At 33.0% G+C, this 22,952-nt stretch overlaps 1 protein-coding gene across 4 annotated transcripts in view; it reads right to left on the bottom strand.

Moving 5' to 3' along the window:
* The window catches only part of VPS13A (vacuolar protein sorting 13 homolog A), a 163,136-nt gene that overhangs the window by 45,959 nt on the left and 94,225 nt on the right, over positions 1-22,952 (bottom strand). For all 4 annotated transcript variants that reach the window (XM_087822709.1, XM_087822708.1, XM_087822710.1 and 1 more), the window contains exons 45-54: positions 22,445-22,605; positions 20,550-20,653; positions 16,860-17,142; positions 14,588-14,983; positions 14,250-14,354; positions 13,984-14,130; positions 9,347-9,475; positions 8,816-8,949; positions 3,337-3,466; positions 1,727-1,959 (exon numbers count right to left, since the gene is read on the bottom strand). In XM_087822709.1, the coding sequence (XP_087678835.1) occupies positions 1,727-1,959; positions 3,337-3,466; positions 8,816-8,949; positions 9,347-9,475; positions 13,984-14,130; positions 14,250-14,354; positions 14,588-14,983; positions 16,860-17,142; positions 20,550-20,653; positions 22,445-22,605 (1,822 nt within the window). The remainder of the gene's footprint in view (positions 1-1,726; positions 1,960-3,336; positions 3,467-8,815; positions 8,950-9,346; positions 9,476-13,983; positions 14,131-14,249; positions 14,355-14,587; positions 14,984-16,859; positions 17,143-20,549; positions 20,654-22,444; positions 22,606-22,952) is intronic.

Genomic DNA, 22,952 nt, shown 5'->3' with positions numbered 1-22,952 from the left:
GGAGGGAGGGAGGGAGGGAGGGAGGGAGGGAGGGAGGGAGGGAGGGAAAGAAGGAAGGAAGGAAGGAAGGAAGGAAGGAAGGAAGGAAGGAAGGAAGGAAGGAAGGAAGGAAGGAAGGAAGGAAGGAAGGATGGATTGCTGGATCAGGGTCTCAAGAGGTAAGAGGGAACAGAATACAATGCAAAAGCAGAAGAATTTGTTTAAATATGTGAACATGCCCGGCTGGGCGTGGCTCAGTGGTTGAGCGTCGACCTGGGATCCAGGCGATCAGGGTTCGATTCCCGGTCAGGGCACATGCCCGGGTTGCAGGCTCTATCAATGACTCTCTCATCATTGATGCTTCTATCTCTCTCTCTCTCCCTCTCCTTTCCTTTCTCTGAAATCAATAAAGATATATTTAAAAAAATAACTAACTAACTAACTAAATAAATAAATAAATATGTGAACATGATGTAGTATGATAACTGCGAGGAAGTATGTCAGCACAGCACGCCGGTAATGAATGCTTGGGGAGTAGGAAGCTGATACTGGGGGTGGGTCTTTGAAAGTTCCTTTTTGATTGCTTCAGTTTTCTCGGTGAAATGGGATGCAAGGCAATGAATGGAGAGAGGGGTTTAAAAAGAGACAGCATGTGAAACAATCTAGGAGAATGAGAGAGCGAATGGAACAAATCTAATTCACTGAAAAATTGCTGAAATAATTAAATATAGAATTTAAAAATCTATCCACATTCTAAAGTTACTTTACACTTTCTATTTTAGTATGTCAGTTATTTAATTTTACTTAAGTCCTCTATTTGTTTATTCCTTCCAAAATTTATATTCACTTAATTTTAAAAAAGGTAGGAACTATGTATTATTTCCACCTGCATTCATACCATAGCATAGGACATAGCCCATTACAGATTTAACAGGCTTAAAATCTGTTGTCTATTTGACATTTTTGTTTAAATAATAAACACATTTTTAAAGAACAATAAATATTTTTAAGAAACTAGTTTTTAATATTCCTTTTAAAATGGATCCCTTTCAATGAAGAGTCAGGAACGTTTCTAGAAGCATTTACAGAAAAAAACAAATTTAAATCTGTATTATATATCATATATATACACACACATACAGACATACATTTATTTATTTAAGAGTTTAAGTTAAAGGACTGAAACTACATTATCCTGGTTATATCGACTGGAATCCAGAAATGTTCTCAAATCACGCACTAATAGGCATAAATTAATTTTACTTTAAGTGTTTATGAATAGGAATATTAAGGGCATAGAGAAAGAAAAGAGTTTTACTAGTGGTGACTTATATGGGGAATAATATAGTATTACCTTATTAGATCTTAAAGTGCAAAGGTCAAATTAGAATGTAATTATCTTTGTTCCTTGAACAACTATTTAAGGAGCATCTACAATGTACCCTGCATTGTGGTAGGATGACCTTATAACATGTTAAATAAAGTATACTTTTGATAAGTTGAATAAATATAACTTTTTAGAGAGACGAGAGAATGAACATAAAGAGGGATTTATAAATTAGATTTTTTATATATCTTTATCTCAAAGGGAAAAGGACTTTCACAAGCATTTTTAAATCAGCATTACCTTAGTATCAATGGCTAATCCAAAGAAGTTACAAACTAAATTATTTTAGATTGTACAATCACCATTCTTGATGATAAAAAACTCATCATTTATATTTATCCAAATTTTAATGCATCTAACCTTGTAATGCCAATATAGGCTACTTCTTGCTTTGTGTAATTGTTGACGAGAGAAAGTCCAACATCTTGTAATGCCAACACAATTTCTTGCTCTGCTAATTCTGCTTTCTCATTTTCATATGTCACTTTAAATACCTTTGGATCTTCAGTGAATAAAATAATGCGTTGTAAGCCTTCAAAGAATGAAACTAAATAAACAGTCTTTTTCCCCAAATTTATAGCTGTCATCATATCCTAAAATAAAACCACCAAAAAATAAAAAATTAAGAGTTTGGTACCAACCAGCATGAAATCTAGAATTCACATTTAAAAAATGAGAAGAATAATGGCACTTCCTTCATAGGGTCGAATAAGCTAAATGAATTAAAGTATGTGTAACATTGGAAATTTACATAATTCGAATCATATTAGCTTCTGCTATGATTATTATAAAGTTATTAGTTAGGAAGACACATCAATTATTCTTTTATTTACTATCTTGATACAATCTAATTAAACAGTCTTCCTGTGTAGGCTTATCAATAACACAGAGTATTGTTTTCTCGCTCCTTTATTCTAAGACTAACCAATGTGTTGTGTTACATTTTCAGTCAAAAATTCATATTTCCTTACAGAGATGAATTAAGTAGGATAAAGCATATCTGACATCTCAATTCATGCTCTACAAAACACGGATATTCACCATAGGTGAATAATTCTGCAGGAAGTCCTTTTAGATAAGCATTGTGCTGATATCAGGGTCTTGAGGTTCAATGGCACGATAAATATAGCAAATTCTAATAATTAACAGTCATCCATGGATTTCTAGTTAAGTAAATATTCTGATTAAGAAGAAATTTTAATATACAGTACACATTCATGTTATAATCCACTGAAATTAAATACTGGAGTTATTACCATAAAATCAATATCTAGGAACAGTTATGTTACCTATAATTCTTTCTAATATAAGATTATAGCAGTAAAACTACATTGAGAAATAAGAATAACTTATTTTCAAGTATTTCTAAAGTCTTTCTAATATTTTGTAGTGGATTTCAGATTTAGCTTTATAAAATTCAACTATCATTATGACATAAATATGCAAAAGTACTAACCAACAGATCAAATAAAAAAGACATTGGAACTGGGGTCAAATTAAGACGTATCTTAAAAGACAAATAAAATTTTAACGAAACAATTTCTGAAAGCCATTGAAAATGTTACTGGAAAATATTTATGTGTAACTTTATCATTGTGAAAAAAATCAGTAATAGCTTGCTTTAGTTAGAAGATCCCTAGATGTACCTCACAGAAGTGAAAATGACCCAAGACGACCATCAGTGAAGAGTGTATCTGTTTGAGGTCAAGGCTGAAAGCACCTCCCTAAGCACAATTTACCTTTATAACATAATGGAAGCAAATAATGATGTAGACGAAATAAGACTACTTCTAGTTTTAAACATTTTTGGTTAAGTTACAGTTTGAATATGGCTTTTAAATTCTTTGGCAGTTTCTTTTAGAAGTGTACACATAAGACAAGACTTAAAACTAGCAAGGCTGAAAAAGAATACTGTTAAAAACAACAAAGCAAGCTGCTGAGAACACCATGGTAATCAGTCCAATACATACATCCTTCTGCGTCACTTCCCCCTGGTTCTTTCCACAGCTCCACTTCAGCTTCCGAGAGCCCACTGGATCGGCCCAGGTATAAAGTACTGCTTTTCCAGGAGGGAGAGAATCTTCTATTTCACTGAGAGAACTGACACAAACAGTAAAAACATTAACAGCATTAAATTAAGTGCAAGTATAACAATAAAGAACCCAAAATAATACTTCATTCATTCTAAGACCATTAATTTAGAGATTTATAATAGCTCTGATTAAAATTAGACTTGCCCGGCCGGGTGTGGCTCAGCAGTTGAGCATTGACCAAGGATCAGGCGATCGTGGGTTCGATTCCCCGGCAGGGCACATGCCCGGGTTGTGGGCTCGATCCCCAGTCGGGAGTGTGCAGGAGGCAGCCGATCAATGACTCTCTCATCACTGATGTTTCTCTCTCTCTCTCTCCCTTTCCTTTCCTCTCTCTCAAATCAATAAAGATACAATAAATAAATAATATAATAAAATAAAAGTAGACTGGAAGTTTTTCCTTATACAACGGAAAAGAGGTTTTCTAAGAAAATAATGTCCTGCATAGGAAATAAAGGTCTTCAAGTCTTTCAAACTACTTTTTCAACTTTTGTGTTAATACAAATTAGTTATGAAAGAAAATTATTTCAATTACTTTATTTTTGTCTATCTTACTGAATCTGACATAATTTAACTTAGTTGGTAACCCTTTCCTAAGTATTGGTTTGGTCTGGCTAAACAATACAGCTCAATGAATTTTTAAAGTAATAAGATACAGAATTATAAGAAATTATAAGAAATTCAGTCAACTCACAAAATGATTCCCAGGATAAAAAAAAAAAAATTGGAGAAATTACAAAGAAATAATAAAATATAACTTTCGCGAACTGAAAAAGTTGATCTTCCAGATTAAAAGACTTCATTGGGTGTCAGACAAAACTAATAACAACAGAATACCATCCTAGACATATCTTTGTAAAATATTTAAATTTTAAGAAAACAGTCTATAAACATCTAGAAAAATTAAAGTTACCCACAAAGTAACTAAAATAAGATGGGTTTCACACTTTTCTATAATACTAAATGCCAGAAAACAATGGAGCAATTTTAAGGAAAAAGGTTAAAACTTAAAATGTTATGTCAAATTGTCATTAATTTGCAGAATGAGATAGTTTCAAATAGCAATAGCATAACATATTATCCACAAAGCCTTACTGAAAAACTAACTCAAAGACTTTTTTCCAACCAAGCCAGAGATGATTCAAAACAAAAATTTGGGAACTGAGATGTAGAAATAGTAAGCAACTATACCAGTCAAAAAATCAACTTGTTAATATGTTATAAATCAATACAAATGCCCCCCAAAACCTTGGATAAAATATATTTGAAAAACTAACCATTTTATATTAACCTGGGTCAAAATCCCAAATTACATCTATAAGAAACCAGACGTTTGTAAAAAAAAATAACAAAAAACAAAAAAACCCAAAATGTTCCAAATTTTTCATGGGTAAGTTAGCACTCTCAAAATTTAAAAGGCATCAAAATCTTCAAGAACAAAAAAGTAATTATCTAGAACAGAAACACAATGTGTATTTTCCAAACATCACTGGAAGAAAATAACCCATATTACAAAAAAAATATGGCAATGAATCATATATTAGTTATAGGGATTACAAATGGGTTAAAGATCTTTATTAAAAAATAAACAGTGTCTAAGTTTATAAATTTAGAAATAGAATTCTGAATAATAGTATTCAGTTGATAGTGACTCTAAATAATGGAATATCATGCAGTCATTAAAAATTGTTTCAGAAACAAATTTACATCCTCACAATAACTGTTAAAAACAAGAGATTCAGAAAGATAGGCAGAGAGAAGTAAAATGCTGTGAAAAGAAATGCATCAAATGTCGGCAATGTTGGCATTCCAGAAATTATAGTTTTCTCACAGTTTTTCTATAGAATTAAAAAAATTTGGCAGCTAATATTTTTATATGCAGGAAACAATTAACAACCATATTAACAACAAAAATGCTAAGGGAAGGAAAACCAGAGGAGATAAAACACCTACATTTCTTATATTTTTCATGAAAAAATACCAATGTAAATATGTTGAGATGATAAAATAAAAACTAACCATAATCCTCAGAATGTTATCTTTGTGTATGTACAAGTCCCAGACTCACAAGAAAATGGTAATACAATGTGCCAAGTGCCTTAATTTACACATACCAAGGTGCAATAGGTGTTTTAGAAAAGGTGGCGATGGAAGGGCTCAGATGGAAGTGCAGTTTTTCTAGAAGAAATCAACACCTTATAAGGTAAAAACACATGGAAGGACCCAGAGCATTCAGGAAACAAAGACTTCAGTTGGTCCTAAGTACAGGTTAAGAGTTATGCAACAGAAAGAGAAATATTTAGTAAGGTAGGCTGGAAACATACTATTTTATTTTAAAAGAAATGAAGTCACTGAACTTTAAACAGGAAAGAGCGATGATTATACTTAGTATTTTTGAAAACCTACCTCTAGTGGCAAACAGAGGATTTACTAGAGATAAGGCCAGAGATAAAAATCAAAAATCTACTCAAATAGGTAAGAACTGCTAGGAGCCTGAAACAACAGGAGATTAAAGGAGATGATGTGAAAAAAAATAGAGTTTAACCGGTTGGTGTGTGAGGCAGGACAAACCTAGGATGACAGGAGTAACTGACACTGCCATTCACGAAGGGTATGGAAGAGATTTTGCAACACAAATGAGATCAGCTTTGAATCACTTGAGGTTCTTGTGTGCTACTTAGGAGTAGGTGGCAGCCTGAAACTCAAGAGAAGTCTATGCTGAAGTAAAGACTTGGAGAGCACTGATACCTAGGACTCAATTCAATCAGATCCTTGATTTAATAACTACTTTAAATAATTCTAAATCCAAATCCAGTGTTCATGCTTGCAGATTATAATAAACTGCTAATTTTATAAATTTCCATTAAGACTGTAATTTTTTTGTTTCAGAATTTCAACACAGGATCATATTCTAGTTACTCCCTTATCCCTTACTTTTACAATTACAACAATCTAAAAACTTTATATATGAATTGTACTATTAAAAAATTGCTGCCCTAGCTGGTTTGGCTCAGTGGTTAGAGAGTCGACCAGGGCACTGAGGGGTCCTGGGTTAATTCCGGCCAATGGCATGTATCTCAGTTGCAGGCTCGATCCCCTGCCCTGCTCAGGGCGCGTGCAGTAGACAACCAATCTATGTGTCTCTCTCACATCAACGTTTCTCCCCCCCCCCCCCCACTCTCTCTGAAAAGCAATGGAAAAAATATCCTCAGGTGAGAATTAAAAAAAAAAAAAAAAAGCAAGGTCAAGGCCAAGAAAAGACTGAGCTGCCTGACCCTCAGCTAGGCTCAACCACATGTCAGAAATTAAGCTATGACATACTACATCATCAGTAGTATATAAAGAATTAATTTAGCTCCTATGTATTTATGATGTTACCAGCTATGCATCACCTTTGAGAGAACTGAGAAAATAATCACTTAAGTCATTTTTTGACAGTCTTATTCTGTGAATGCTATTTGGGAACGATTATTCGAGGTACATGGATTGAAGGGCAATTGAGAAATCACTTCTATTTGTTTCTGTCAGTTTTAATCAACCAATTTATTATTTTTATAATATAGATTATCATAAAAAATAGGCTTTCCTCTCTCTCAGCATCTTCCAGATGAGAGAACTGATGGACAAATAGGAGTTCTAGGTATTTGCCAGCCCTGAGGGCCTCACTCAATGTCCATTTAATCAATGATTAGAAGTGTCATTTAGCGGTGGAAGGAAAGCATCAGTGCACTGATAAATGTGGGCCCACTAATAAGTGACAGATGAAAGCAAACTAAAAACAGCAGACAAAATAATTTCAAGACAGCCCAGGACCCATAAGTACAGGAATATAAAGTTACATAAACTGTAGAGTTTCTACAAAGATATGACATCACAGTAAATGAAACAAATGATGTTAGTAGTAGTCCTGAAATATCAAGATAAAAATATAGCTTTTAGGGAAGTTTAAAAATGTAGCAGTCCTTTCCCACACACCTCAGCAAGATGGTATGTATTGTTTGGAAAAACAAAAACAAAAAAACTAAAGTTTCAATATTTATGTTATCTTCATTAAATATATAAAAAATTTGAAAAACAGACAAAATTCTTATGATAAACTCTGACATTTTTCTCACAGGATCCCACAACAATCAAGCTTCTGCTATACTTGTTTCAGTTCTTGCATTTTTCTTTTTCTGAGGATTTTAAAGTAAATTAAAAGAAGACACATACATGTCCAACAGACATATGAAAGATGATCATCATCACTAATCATCAGGAAAATGAAAATAAAAATCACAATATCACTTTACACCTGTTAGAATGGCTATTATAAATAAATCAAAACAAAACAAAACAAAAAACAAGAAAATAAATAATTATTGACAAGGCTGTGGAGAGAAAAATATACCCTGTGTACTGCTCAGTGGGAATGTAACTTGGTATAGACACTATAGAAAACAGTATGGAGGTTCTCAAAAAATTAAAAATGAAACTACTACCATATGATTCAGCAATTCCAGTTCTAGGTATTTATAAAAATAAAAATAAAGTGAAAACACTAACTTAAAAAGATATATGTGACCCTATGTTCACTGCCACATTATATACAATTGCCTAGATCTGGAAACAATCTAAGTGCCCAATGATGAAGAATGGATAAACAAAATGTTGGTATATGGATACAATGAAATATTATTCAGTCATAAAACAAAAGAAAATCTTGTCATATGAGACAACATGGATGGACCTCAAGGGCATTATGATAAGTGAAGTCAAAGAAAGACAAATGCCATATGATCTCACTTATATGTGAAATCTAAAAACAAAACAAAACAGAAAACAAACAAACAAAACCCAAACTTATAGATACAGAGAACAGATGGGTGGCTCTCGGAGGCAGGGTTGGGGGGTAGACAAAATGGGTGAAGGTGGTCAAAAAGTACAAGCTTCCAATTATAAAATAAATAAGTCACAGGGATGTAATGTACAGTATGGTGACTATAGTTAGTAATACTGTATTTTCTTTCACTGCTGAGAGAGTAAATCTTAAAAGTTTTCATCACAAGAAAAAAAATTGTAACTATGTATGGTGATGGATGTTAACAAGATTTGTGGTGATCTTCTGCCATATATACAAGTATCAAATCATTATGTTGTATACCTGAAACTGATACAACATCACACATCAATTTAATAAAAGTATAGATATGAAGTCAGTTTTACCCCTACATGCTTCAGTATACATTTTGTTAAAAAAGAGAACACTGTCTTATATAGCCCAAATGCCACTGTCAGTGTCTTAAGAAATCATAAAGTCAGTGTCTCATCACTTAGACTTTGCTCAAATCAGGGGACACTGTATTTGTGATAATCTTACCTTTGCTTATATTCAATAATGTCATTCTTGGTGTGATTTATTAACAGGAATGTAGCTGCTCCATCATGATAATCTGAAAATGTAATAACTGTAGAATGCTCTGCCAAATTAACTTCTGCTATAATACCTCCCAGCTAGAAAAAAGGAAAAGAAAATATTCTCTAATGTGATCATTTCCCAAAGAATATTAACTAACAACATTTAATAATAAAACTATTTGTAACATATTTTTTTAAATTTTATACAGCATGTCTGGGAAACAATGCTCTCAATTATTATGTATAGATGAGTCAAATTCCAGGTGTATATTCTAGGCACTTCAACTAACTTTCTGTATAATGATTAAATTGTTTCATGACTGTTTCCCTTCACAAAAAGAAATCTTTGTTCATTTTTGGTGGAAGGAAAAAAATCATGAGATTATTTGATACAAAAAGAATTAAATACTAGTAACATTAGCTTCTCTAATCTCTCTCTCTCTCTCTCTCTCACACACACACACACACACACACACACACACACACAAATTACCTCATTATCCAGACGCAATAAAATACAATTTTCTTGCTTGTTCAAATGTATCTTTTTGGGAGGGCCTTCACTTCTTTCAACTTGAATAAGAAGTTTGTTTGAAGCATCCTGAGGCCAAAAGGGGATACACTAAAACATAGATTACATACATTTATTTTTTTGAAGCAGGTTGCATCATAAAGACCTTTATCATTTTAATTAACCCATTAGAGTAGACTTAAAATAAAATTACAACAAATCTCTTTCAACAATGCTCTGGTTATTGGGTTGTTCACCTAAACAGCTAAAATTATCTAAGTATTAGAGATGGGTTGCCAGTTGTGAGCAACAGGAATACAAGCAGTAATGGGTAGTAAGTTGAAAAGTTTTAATAAGCAGAGATATTAATATGGTCCAGATCTACAGCAGGATTACAAAATCAGCAAGTAAGCTGAGCAGAGAGCTGGGAAGCAAGTGACTGGTTTAAAACAAGGGTACATTCAGTGACTAAAAATCACAGTCAGGTTGTGGGCATCACTTGGTAATTAAGCAGTAATCAAAGTACACACAAATGCTGACTCCAGACACGTGCTAAATCCAGAGTCAGGGAAGTCAAATAAGGGTAAAAAAAGTAAAAGATATATTCAGAGGAGGAAATAGGCTCAAAAACTTAAAAACAACCTGGACATCAGTGATCTGGAAACCAAACTAAAAGAACAGGAGACAGTCGGTGTGCCCAGAGAGAAGACAACAAAGGGCTCTGGGCAGAAAAGAGCTAAAAGAACAGGATGGAGAAGCAAACCTGTCTGTAGGCCCCGGTCGGGCTGGAGACTTCACGTATCTCAGCGAGACTGTTCATGTGTGATACCTGATTACCACATGGCCCGGGACAATGTAGCAGAGCTGACATGTTAGAGTCAGTTTTATTCAACCATAAAAGGTGATAAACAGAACTAGACATGGAACATAGTTAAGGTTGCAAGAGGCTTAAGAAGGTTCCCCTTGGAGTTTCTTGCAACCTCGCAGAAACTTACCTGGAAGTGTCAAAAGAGCAGCAATACTAAGCCAAGTGTACTTCCCACGAGTAACTGATGTGCTCTCTGAACATCCCCTAGCCTGCTATCTTCTGGTAGCCTTGCCTTAACAATATATGTTTTTATGTTCAGTAAGATACACTGTATATCTTTTTAAAATATTATGTGTTCCATCCCTTGAACTAGAGAAAGTAGGAAAGTACTTGTCTTTTGTACTGAGAAAACAGAGATACAGATAAGTTTAACAAATCTACATAGGTAATAATCATGAATATAAATCTTAAGGTAAGGCTGGCCACAATAAGCCAAAATTAAAATGCAAAACTTTTAAACTAGCAAAGAAACGATATCATGGGGATGTTAAGTACAGTATAGGGAATATAGTCAATAATATTCTAATAACTAGGTATGGTGCTGGATGGGTGTGGGACTTACTGGGGTGATTACTTACTAAGTTATGTAATGTCTGGTCACTGGGGTGTACATCTGAAACTAATATAATGATGTGTGTCAACTGTAATTGAAAATAAAAAATGATTTTAAAAGAACCAACCAAACAAAAAAGAAAAGATATCTTATGAAATTGAAAATAAAATAGAGAGTAAGATAAAAAATAAGTTGTTATGCAGTTGTAATTGCAATTAATGGAAATATAAACTACCTGCTGAAGGACAGAGGCTATAGGTTAGGTTTTTAAAAAGATAAGGCCCAATAATGTTATTAGCAATAGACACATAAATCAAGGCATAGAAATGTTGTAAATAAAAGTATGGAAAAAGATATACTTAGAAAATCTATAAAGCTAAGCAAAGCTGCAGTTGTAATCTTAGCAACTAGATATATAGAGAGCTCTACATCCAACAAACCAAGAATACATAGGCTTAGAGCACATATGGAACATTTGCAAAAATAAATGTTCATTCAACGAATATTTATTGAGAGCATATTATGTTTAATCACCATTCAAAACCCTCCAACAGCTCTCCATTTCACTCAAAGCAAAAACTAAAATCCTTGCAGTGGCTCAGAAAGTTCTGCATGATTACCCTTCATCATTATACCTTCTTCTCGGTTACTTTTCCTCCTTCCATTAATACTGGCCACTTCAGCTATCCCTCAAACATGCCAAATATTCTCCTACCTTAGGGTACCTACCCTGGCTGTTGTTTCTGTCTCTAATGCTCTTTGCCAGATATCCACATTGCTGAGGTGCCCAGCTTCTGGCTAAAAAGCTGTGTGTCATTTTTCAGGTTAGAGCACAGTCAATTACGAAGGCTACGTTACCTGGCAGGCCTCACAGGGAAAAGCTGTCCTCCCCATACCAGCCTAGGTGCGCACCTAGCACAGTGCATTGTCAAGGGCTCAGCCCTACCTCCAGCCAGGCTCTTCAGGTATCTGCATTCCTGCCCCAGGCACCTTTATTCAGAGACCTTTGTAGTGCCCTTGGCAAAGGCCTTCCTCAGGAACCTCTGCAAAGCCTCTTTATCAAGGTGAGAGGGGAAACCTTGAAGACACTTACTCTCTACTCTGACTCAGTGCTTCTCCACTCCTAGCCTTTTCCTCATGTTTCCCCATCCCCCAGGCCCATGAAACTGTAAGAGCCTTTTGCTCAGGCTCCCCCGACACAACCCCGTCTGTGCTGATCCACCTGACCGCTGACCAATGCTGTTCCATAGGAAAAATGGAACAGGGGGAGTTGGGGCTTTCTCCAGTTTAGCTTCTTGCTTATACTATCTCAGTAAGTGATTAAAGGCTTGATTGTTATATTCATTTTGGTTTGTTGTCTTTATGAACTACTCCAATACCAGGCAGCTAAGCTTCAGCTCAGCTGAGCTCCTGACAATTGCCACCTCTCACATTTCCTCCAAGTCTGTTCAAATGTGACCTCAACGAGTCTTATCCTTGACCATCTTATGTAATTTATAGCTCACCCCTTGCTTGTTATAACTCTTAATACTCCTTTACCTGTCTTATTTCCTTTCCCCCAATATATCTGTCATCTGTAAACATATTATATATTTTACTAATTGATCATGGTATTAATTTAATGTTTCCCTACATCTCCACTGAAATATAAAATACATGAGGCCAGAGACTTGTGGTTTTGTTAACAGATGTAACTATGGCAAAGCACACAGAAGTACACAGTAAGTATATGCTGAAAGAATGAATTAACAGGCAGACTTGAAAAAAGTGGAGCTTCTGGAAATGAGAAATATAATTATTCAAATAAAAAACTGAGTTGAAGGCTTAAATAGTAGTTTAGACACAGTAAAAGTAAAAAATTATGGAAAATATATATGTAGAATGTATCCAGATTGCAGCAAAGATATTAAGAGAGATGGAGTATAGAATATACAAGTCTAGAATATGTCTGATTAAAGGCTCAGAAGGAGAAAATGGAAGAACAGGAGAGAGACAATATTAAAGAGACAATAGTTGCAAATTTTACAGAAAGTATGAAAAATCACTAACCCACAGATCTAGCAGTAAGGCATCTCGAGCAGGATATATAAAAGGAACCTACATGTAGATAAGCAGTAGCATGACTGTAGAACAGCAAACATGAAGAGAAGACTGAAGGCAGCTAAGGAAGACGAAAGATGGCCTCCAAAGAAATGACAGAACCACGGCCAAATTTTCAACAAAAATGGAAGCCAAACACCAGTGGAGTAAAATATACAATATGCTGAGAAAAACAGAATTCATTATCAAGAAAAAGTATCATAAAAGAAAGATGATGGTAAAAGTGTATGGATAAACATACACTGATGGAATTTTCCTCCAAAACCAGAAATTTTCCTCCAAAACCAGAACTAAAGGAAATTCTCAAGGATATAGGTCAAGAAGAGTGATTCCAGAAGGATGGCTTAAAAGCAAGAACAGTGAATAAAAACAGGAAACATTTCTCTTATAATCCTAACATATCTACAATAAAATTTCTTTAAAAGTAAAATATTCTATCAACCTCAGGCAGTCCTTCAGAAAGCTCTTACCTAGAGGTTTAATAGCTAAAAGTGCCCAGCCAGGTGTGGCTCAGCGGCTGAGCATCGACCTAGGATCCAGGCAATTGGGGTTGAATTCCCGGTTAGGGCACATGCCCGGGTTGCGGGATCAACCAATGACTCTCTCATCATTGATGTTTCTATCTCTCACTCTCCCTCTCCCTTCCTCTCTCTGAAATTAATAAAGATCTATTTAAAAAAAAAAAAATAGCTAAAGATGGAGTAAAAGAAATATTTTACTCCTAAGTCACTACCATCTTCTTAAAATAATGGCTTAGTCTATTATTTAAAGGCATTCCTAATAGCTTCCTGAAGAGAATAAATAATTTCCTTTGCTTTCCTGCATTTATACCTTATCTAGTCTTCTACTGCTCTATTTGACCCCATTTGGTTAGTAACTGCTAAATGTTTACCTCCCTTATCAAGAAATGTATCCCTCAATGGCAAGGTTTGGATTTTAATAAAGTATCTAGTGCTTGGTACAAATAATAAATGTTCATGGAACTGAAACAAAATTAGGGGGATGGAAAGTTAAAACATTACATAGTAATTTCAGTTACCTAGCTTCAAGGGAAAATAAAAATCCAAAGAGCTACTTTACTGAAATTCATCTACCCACCTGCTCCAAATCAAGAGAGAGCCATTTATCATTTCCCTCTTCAGCCACTAAAATACGACACTTGCTTTTGTTTTCGATCACATAAAAAGGGGTAAATGTCACAATTCTGGTAATGTTAAAACTGCTGAGGTCTATAGTGACACCAACCTAAGGAAAAAACATTAATATTTCAAAAACTGTTACATTATCATAGCATCCTTTAGAATTAAGTAGTCAATAGACACAGTTTAAGTAAAAGTTTCTTGATGAGCACAGAATGAACTCACTTGATATTCCATTTTCAGGCCTTTACATTTAACAGCTCCATGACTACCAACAGTATCAATTGAAAACTGATCTGACAATTCACTATCAGTTACCATAAGCTGAACCTAGGAAAAAATATTTCAAAGATATTACAATTGAAGTATCTTTAAAAATTCCAACTTAAATTGATACATTTTTAATGCACTAAACCTTTCCCAATATGAAATCCTAATCTTTATAACATCCAATAGTTCACAAATGTTATTTCTACCTGTTTCATAATATTTTATTCTTCAAGATTCTAAAATATAAAAAGGAGTGAAAGCTAAAAAAATGAAAGTTAAAAAACTTTACATACCTTATTGTTATTAAAAAAGTGCTTTGGCTGAAAAGAGAAGAGAACTGGCATTTTATAATTAGGTGGATGCTTTCGATGAATTCCATCAGCTTTATATTGTAACATTCGACCAGTTTTATTGACCATCCAATAAGGACTATGAAATGCCACAACTGTCTGACCAGGATTATAAGTCACATGGATAGCAATATCTAACTCAGTCTTTTCTATTTCAGTTACACAGGTAAAACTGATGAAACTAATATCTTGTTGATTAGGTTTTATATGATATTCACTTTTCCAATCATGATTAAGATAGTCAAGTAATTTTAAATGTAGCTTGGCTTTATCCAATTTTACAGTACAAATATGGGCCGAAGATCCTTCATTTAGAGTGAAAACTCTATATTCATCCCCCTGAAATAAAAAAATATATAGTAAATTTTTTAATGTTTCAGAATAATATGCCAAAAAATTCTGTTTAATGATTCCAAATGCTATACAAAATACTTCTGAAATATACTTCTGTCTGAACAAGTTGGAAGACTTATATAGTCAAGTTCTGACAACTATACGAACTTCTGTAAATTACTTGAGATACGAGTTATCGTATTTGTAAAATGGTCTAAATGATTGACTTCAAAGGACTATTATTAGGATAAAACTAAATGATGTAATTTGAAACTCTGCTGGAACTAATAAACATTATAATACACTATAACTAGTAAAACACTTTAAAAATCTTATCCATTAGAGATTTTAGTTTTGAAAACTAAAAAATAATGAAAAATGCATGAGAAAACTGATGGTAATCCAAAATAAGCAATCCCTACTAACTCCCATTCCTGATTTTTCACAATTCCTCATCGCCCATTTCCAATTATTGTTTATAATACTGCATCTTATATATCTCTCAAAACTATTCATTTCTCTCTACCCACACTTCTATTACCTTAGCTCATATCACTGTGACCTCTCACTTTGTCTCCTACCTGCTCTTGTCTCCTTTAATCCCTTCTCCATACCGCAGCTAAATTGTCTTTCTAAAAATTGGTCGTACCCTTTGGAAACTAGCAAACAGAATGTGATCCCCAAAAGCATCAAACAAAAAGTTCTATGAAAATGGAACATAGTACGTCTGAGTAATTCACTAGTTTTTCCCACATCTCTAACCTGGTTCCTTCCTGTTGTTTTAATATAGAAATCTCTTCATCTTAAGATTTTAAATTAGTTAAAGCAAAAGTAATTTAAGTTATTGGCACCTGACATGTTAATATCCACAAAACAGAACAGTGGTGGTGGTGGTGGTGGTGTTAGGTAAATAAATGGCAATCGTGTGTCTTCGGGCACGGTGCTAAATCCTTTACATACATCATCCAATTTGACCTTCCCCATATCCCAATCATGCAAGTTTTATTATCCCCATTTCATTCACTAGGATACATGATTTAGAAAGACAATATAACTTGCCTAAAGACATATAGTGGGGATAGAGGTAGGTTTAAATCTCAAATCTACAGCAAAGTGCAAATTCTTAGGATATCTGCCAACCATAAGGAAAAACAGATATTCTTAAATCATAGATCTGTTAACTTCACGCCCCCCCAAAATTATCAAAAAGTGTATACATATAGTAAATCCCAACAGGCTACAACAAAAACAATAATTAATAGATTACAATAAAGACCTTTCTTATATTTGATAAGATTGGCAAATATATTATTAAAATCCTAATTTGTTAAAACAGTATTTAAAAGAAAAAGCATCTTTATAGGGCATAAAATCCATTTAGAGAACTACCATGAGAACAATATAATATAATGTAGCAGGGTTTTTCCATTTCAGTCTAGTACTTGAATATTATTTAATATCAATTCTCAAACTTGTTTCAAAAGTTAGAATCTGCCTTTTTAATGTAGGATATAGGAAATGTACATGCACAGAAAATATAGAAAAATGTATATTCTAAAACTAAAATATTTTCATCTGAAGTGCTACCTTCAGATGATGTGATTACTGGCAATTGTTATTATTTCTATTTTCTAAATGACATATCACATTTGTGTATGTAATTTATATTCAACTTAGTAGCCAAATTTCAAAGGTAAATCAATGGAAAATTTTTTAATCTATTTTATATACAATATGATTGAAACATTTCCTTTCCATTTAAATTACTATCACTAGTATCATAACTTTTATTAGAACTGTAAAACATTTATTGTTCATAATTTTAAATAACTAAAGCTACAAAATCAAAGACACAAAGACATTTAATAAAATTCCAGTGTACCTCTATATAATAAGCCATTTTGTAAGGAAGAAGATTTCGGAGTAGGATAGGTGGCCACAAATGTATTATGTATGGTAAGTCCCAACCATCTTCTGAGTATACTGACAGGGATGTCAAATTATCTTTTTCTGGGACAATATTAATAATAAATGGTTTCATAGAAGGGTTTATAGGGTTACATTTCTTCTTTAGAAAAGTGCCTTCATTTTTTATAATCTCTTCGAAGTCAATTGCTTCACACATTTGATATTCCTCATCTTCTGGCTTCAGAGAAAGGAGTGATCTGTACAAAAGGTTAAAAAATATACACGGAAATGACTGAAAAGAAAACATATGAAGTTATATGATTACAGCTTTAGAACAATGAAATGACCTCCCTCCATACTATTGTAATACGTTTTTATACTTTCACATTCTTTGAGATAGGTAAGACAGACAATAGATACCTTCATCTTAACTTCCAGGAAACTAATGAAGTTATTTAGCTTTTAAGAGAATATTTTTCTTACAAACTTACTGTCTTAAATGTGTGTTTACAATGAACTATGTACGGTGTCATGTGAGTACTAGATTTATTGGAGTGATACTTCGTAAGGTATATAAGTGTCTAATCACTATTTTGTACACCAGAAGCTAATATATGTCAACAGTAACTGAAAAATAAATTGAAATAACTATGCTTACAATAAGTGATTTCTTACAGAAAATACATGATCATATAGGTCATATATGAAAAGCAAACATATACAGCTATCTGTGTGTGACTTGTTCGTTTAACTTAAAGAAGTTGGCTTTCCTGGATATGTAGTCCTAATAGAAGTACATGTCACGAATGAGTTCCTAAATGAAAAAGTATTTCTATGGAAAAAATTAACCACCAGCTTTTCAAGATTAATGAAATGAAAGCTATCAATAGATACTTAACTTCATTAAAATGTTGGGCAAGTGATTACAAGAAGATAGTGACAAAATCACTAGGCATAACATATGATTAATCTACGAATTTAAATATCACAGTCTTTGTTTAAATTTCAACTATATTTTAGCTTTAACAACTTTTTAAACCTAAGTTGTGTCCAATTAAGAAATATTTTTATACTTGTAAAACTAATCAATAATTGTGACACTATTCCTTACAGATGAACAGCTGTCAATACTATCTCCAGCCCTAATTATTTTCCTAAGCTCTAGCCCTAAAGTTTTGAGTATCTACACATATTTCTGTAATGATGTCTGATGGTGCCTTAAACTTGCTAGAATGAACTCTGAACCCTCCAAATCTACTGCTCTGTGTGTCCTTTACCAGGAACTTCCAGCTACTGGTACTCTGGACTCTAAGATAATATTAGACTCTTCCTTCTCCCGACACACACATAACTCTTTCTATAGTGGCTGCAGTGTTCTGCAGAAGTGACAATTGTCCCAAAAAGCTTTGTTCTGCAGGGAAGATTTGAAGTAGGGAAATATGAAAAGTGAAAGAAAAGTTTAAGAAATAAATGAAGAGAAAACATGAGAGAATACTGATCAATGACAAAAGGTTCTAGATGAGAAGAGCTGATGGAGTGAATGGTTTTAAAATGGAAGAACACCAAATGTTCTGAGGGAGAGGAAGAAACAGATGACATTAAAGATGAAGATAAAATTTATATAAATGGGTGCAAGAAAATGAGGGAGCAACTACCTCAATGTGAACTTAAAACTATCTTTCAAATTTAATCTTCCAACATGCACACTACACTCCAACCAAATCCCAACTATTCTTTGTAGACTATACAAACCCTTTGTTTTTATGTTTCCTTATCTTTGGTTCATGTAATTTCTCGTACTTAAGATTGCCCTTCTTGGCTAATTTCCACATTACTACATTTTACCTACAATTCATGTAGGTAATCTCTTCTTCGTTTTCCACAGTTTTCTGCAACAACTCTTTCTGTAACTCTCTGCAACCTATCACTTTCTACCTTCTGTATTTGCATAATATATCAATCTCCCAAGGGGAATAGCCAGGCCAATTCATCTTGTTATCCCACAGCAGTGCCTTACACTCAACAAAAACACTTGATAAATGTCTGTTAAATGAATTAAATTGAAGAATCAGTATATGTAAATTCTACAATTAAAGACAGCTATTTGTTAATAAAACCTCATTTCTTAAATGTTACTATTCCTACATCTAAGCATTGGATTAAGAGAGTACCTAATGTGAAATCCAAGCTGGTTTGTTACTAATAATTCTAATAAAGACTGATTAACTTCCATGTAACAAATTAACATTTAGCCTTGAACAAAAAGTGTAAAGATACTCTAATGGCCTAATTTTTCTATGAATAGTCACAAAATACATAGCAATAATTTATTAAAAATAAAACATAATGCCATTAACATTTATTATCCAAAGACAAAATGAACTTAAAGTTTTTCACAGAAATTTTTAAACATATCTTATATGCTATCTTTAGTCTTTATAACCCACCCATAATCCTCTCTAGAACGAGGTCAGGTACTGTAAATAACAATTTTATTGTTGTTCTCTGAATAATATATAATACTTTCCCTCAGCAAGTTCATATTAAGCAATAAAATACAGCAAGTTCAAATTAAGCAATAAAATACTCATCACAGTCAAGAGGTCAAAACAATAGAATATTTACTAGGGTGAGCAAGTCTAATAGCTGAAAATATGTGCCTCGAACTGCTAGATTGTCTTCTAAACATTAGTGATCCAGTCTTGAACTCTTAGGCATGGGTCAAGATGAACAGAGGATATTTAAACACTGCTTGTAATTTTGCCTCCATCCTTCTGTAACGGAGGTCTAAGTGTCCATGTCTAGTATGTGCTCTGAATGGTGCCTCAGACAACTATGATACTCATTCTGAGGAAGGTATTATTCTCCAAAATCTCCATTTTCCCTTGTTTTAAAATTTCAATTCCAAATTAACTATCCTGAACAATAATACTTATTTGTTATGATATTAAACCGGTAATTATGAAAGTAGCCCATCATTAGTATTTTGTTAGAATTTTAATATATCCTTTCTTAATTTAAGATTTTATATCAAGTTTAATCAAATTACTTTGAATATTTAAGATTGATTAAAATTCTAAAATAACCAACAGATAAATGTGTAATAAGAGAAAATATTTTGTATTCTAAAAAATTTCCAAAATAGTCTATTACAAAACCTTTGAAAAGTAAATATCACTTCATAATAGTATATATAAATCCAGAAACTACCAATCATGCACAATTAGATATTTTATAAAAACTGTGAATATATAGGGTGGGGCAAAAGTAGGTTTATAGTTGTTTGTATGGAAACTAATACAGTAATTAATAAATAATAATACAAGAATAAACTCTGTATTTTGCATACTCACAACTGTAAACCTCTTTTGCCCTACCCTGTATCTGATTATGGTTATGGTGGCTATATTGCAAGCATGTAATAACTGTATTTACTGGTAAAGCATAAGTAACCTATATGGTATAAAATAAATACATTAAATTAAATATTTCTTTTTTAAAAACTTCTAAGTGCCCTGAAACTTATATAAGTTATATAGGATGCGATATTAACAGGAAAGATTTGATCAAAGCTTGGTAATTTAAAGACAGATATCCTTACCAAATCAGAAACTAAAAATTCTATAAGAGGCATAGAGCAAACAAATAGATAAAGAAGAATCACCGGTAAGATGCTAATGGTATGTTAAATTCATTTCCAGGTGAAGCCATTCCCAATAAAGTATACCCTTCATAAACATAAAGTGGGATTGAAAAATGATTTCTAATCTAGGAAAGAAAAACAAATAGTATTTAGTATCATTAATCTAATAAACTAAAGACATTTAAAATATATTCCATAAAAATATCCCAACAGAACTACTACGCAATATTTACCTTGCTTATATAAATTAGAAAAGAAATAAACATGCAATTATTTATCCTAAAAATATAAGAAAAGTTTCCATACTTTTATAGACCAGAAATATCAAAAATAAAACTTTAAAAATCCTAGAATGAAATAAGGTAGTATCATCTTGACTTCGAGATAAGGAATAACTTCTTCCTTAGACAAGAATAGTAAAAAAGTTCATAGGAAAAAATTTTACATCAAAATTTTAAATGTCTGTGATGGAGTAAGAAACAAGCCTCAGGCTGGGAAATGCCCCTTTTATATTGCTGTTGTATGCTTTTCATTGGATGAGATACGGTGCATGGAGTTTATCTCATCCAATAAGTGGCATACAGCAGCGATATAAAGGTAACAAACACAGGGTTGATTATCACATATTATTTGATACACCTACAAACAAATATACTTGTCTTTGAATGGATAAAAACAAACTGGTTAGTAAGACTACTTTCTTTCTATATCTCACTAATATCCTTTTAATTAAAAAATATCATACTGAAATATAAAACATGCTGAGAACTAAGATTAAGCAGATAGTCTTAACTTCATTCTATTTTATTATTAGATATACTATTTGCTCCACCTACTTAAAGCCTTAAGAATACATTTTGATTTCCCTAAATACCTATAAGATCTTAAAATTAATGTTTACTTAATGAAATTTTAAAAATCAACAATAACGAGAAAAGCCTGTCATCTTTTAAAACAGTTAATTATAAATCATGAAAGAAAGAAAAGGAATTTCTGCTTTCAGCCATAATGGAATTATAGGGACCAGATATACCTTCCTAACCTAAACAACTAAACACAGGGGGTGAAATACACATTAAACAATGATTTTCAGACACTGGGTAATAAGCAGCAGAGAAAAGAACAAAATAAAAACAAAGTCCAGCAAGAAAAGCCCTAAAACTGCTCCAGTTTGCTGCCTGGATAGTTTCTAGGCTACTGTACAGAAAACGAGAAGTCAAACAGAGCCAAGTCTGCCTGAGTGAAAGAGAGAGATGAAAATTTTAGAAAATCAGTGTGGTTTTAAACTCATACGACACTGCATGAGAGAGGAGAGCACTGCGCAGAGAGGTGCGAGTTCCCGAGGTTTAAGAGTGTGCCCTACTCCAGACTTCAGTTCACTACTGAGCAGCATATACACAAGTAAACTATCTAAGGCTTAGGAAAGATCTACCTACAAGGGGCAGGCAGAACAATCTCTGGTACTGACACATAGTTCCTTTTCTCACCAGCCAAAGTGGTAAAACCTCATTTAGTACAGAAGGTATTAGTTGCAGTACCTTACTAGTGATGCAAAATTAGCCCTGGACTAAAGGCTGCTTGAGTCCCACCTAAAAAGTTTAAAAATAAGGAATGAGAGGATCACTTTCCAACTAACATAACTATATTAGAGAATAAAGTTCAAGAACACAAATAGAAATACAAATATATATAAAAAATCCAGCAAGGTAAAATTCACAATTTTAGGCATCCAATAAAAAAATTACTGCTCATATTAGAGTAGTACAATTACTGGTAATGATTCTTCTTTTTGTTATTAGCTGTATTCCTACTATAATTTGTATTTTTGGGGGGAGCAATTTGCTTTAGTCTAGTTTTGTTTTTTATTAGCACACAAATATACATATAACCCCCCAAAAAACTGTATCATTTCATACCTGCACTGGGGAGCGAACTGTTACCTTCTTATTTCCTTCCACTGCATCAATTTGACAAACAATAGATCTTTCAACTCCAGATTCTCTGTGTCTTACAGTGTACAGTCGTCGTCCCACTTTTGTTAAAGGAATTTTATCAGCAGCAGAGTGGTTATCAGGTGCTAAATGGAACATATATGTTTGAAAATTTTTATTATAAATCATCATATATTAACTTTAAATAGATGTTAAATATCAGAGACATCAGATGATTTCTTAAAGTTATGAACAGTCACTCAAGTCTTTGGATTTAAAACTATATAAAGCGATTATACAAAGGGTATTTTTTTGTATAGATATGATGTATACAAAGGGATATTGTAAGAAACCACAATGCATTTCCACCATATTCATCCAAAACCTTCAAAATCTTTTACGGAGAAAATATTTAATTGAAAAAAAATTTCATTCAGCAGTTTGACCTAAGACAACAACACATATGAACAAAAAAGTTTCATAAGCCTTTTCA

The sequence above is a fragment of the Miniopterus natalensis genome, chromosome 12 (genome assembly GCF_054644295.1).
Source record: "Miniopterus natalensis isolate mMinNat1 chromosome 12, mMinNat1.hap1, whole genome shotgun sequence".
Taxonomy (NCBI): domain Eukaryota; kingdom Metazoa; phylum Chordata; class Mammalia; order Chiroptera; family Miniopteridae; genus Miniopterus; species Miniopterus natalensis.
Note: the sequence above shows the minus strand (reverse complement) of the source record. Positions and strands in the feature narration are given on the sequence as shown.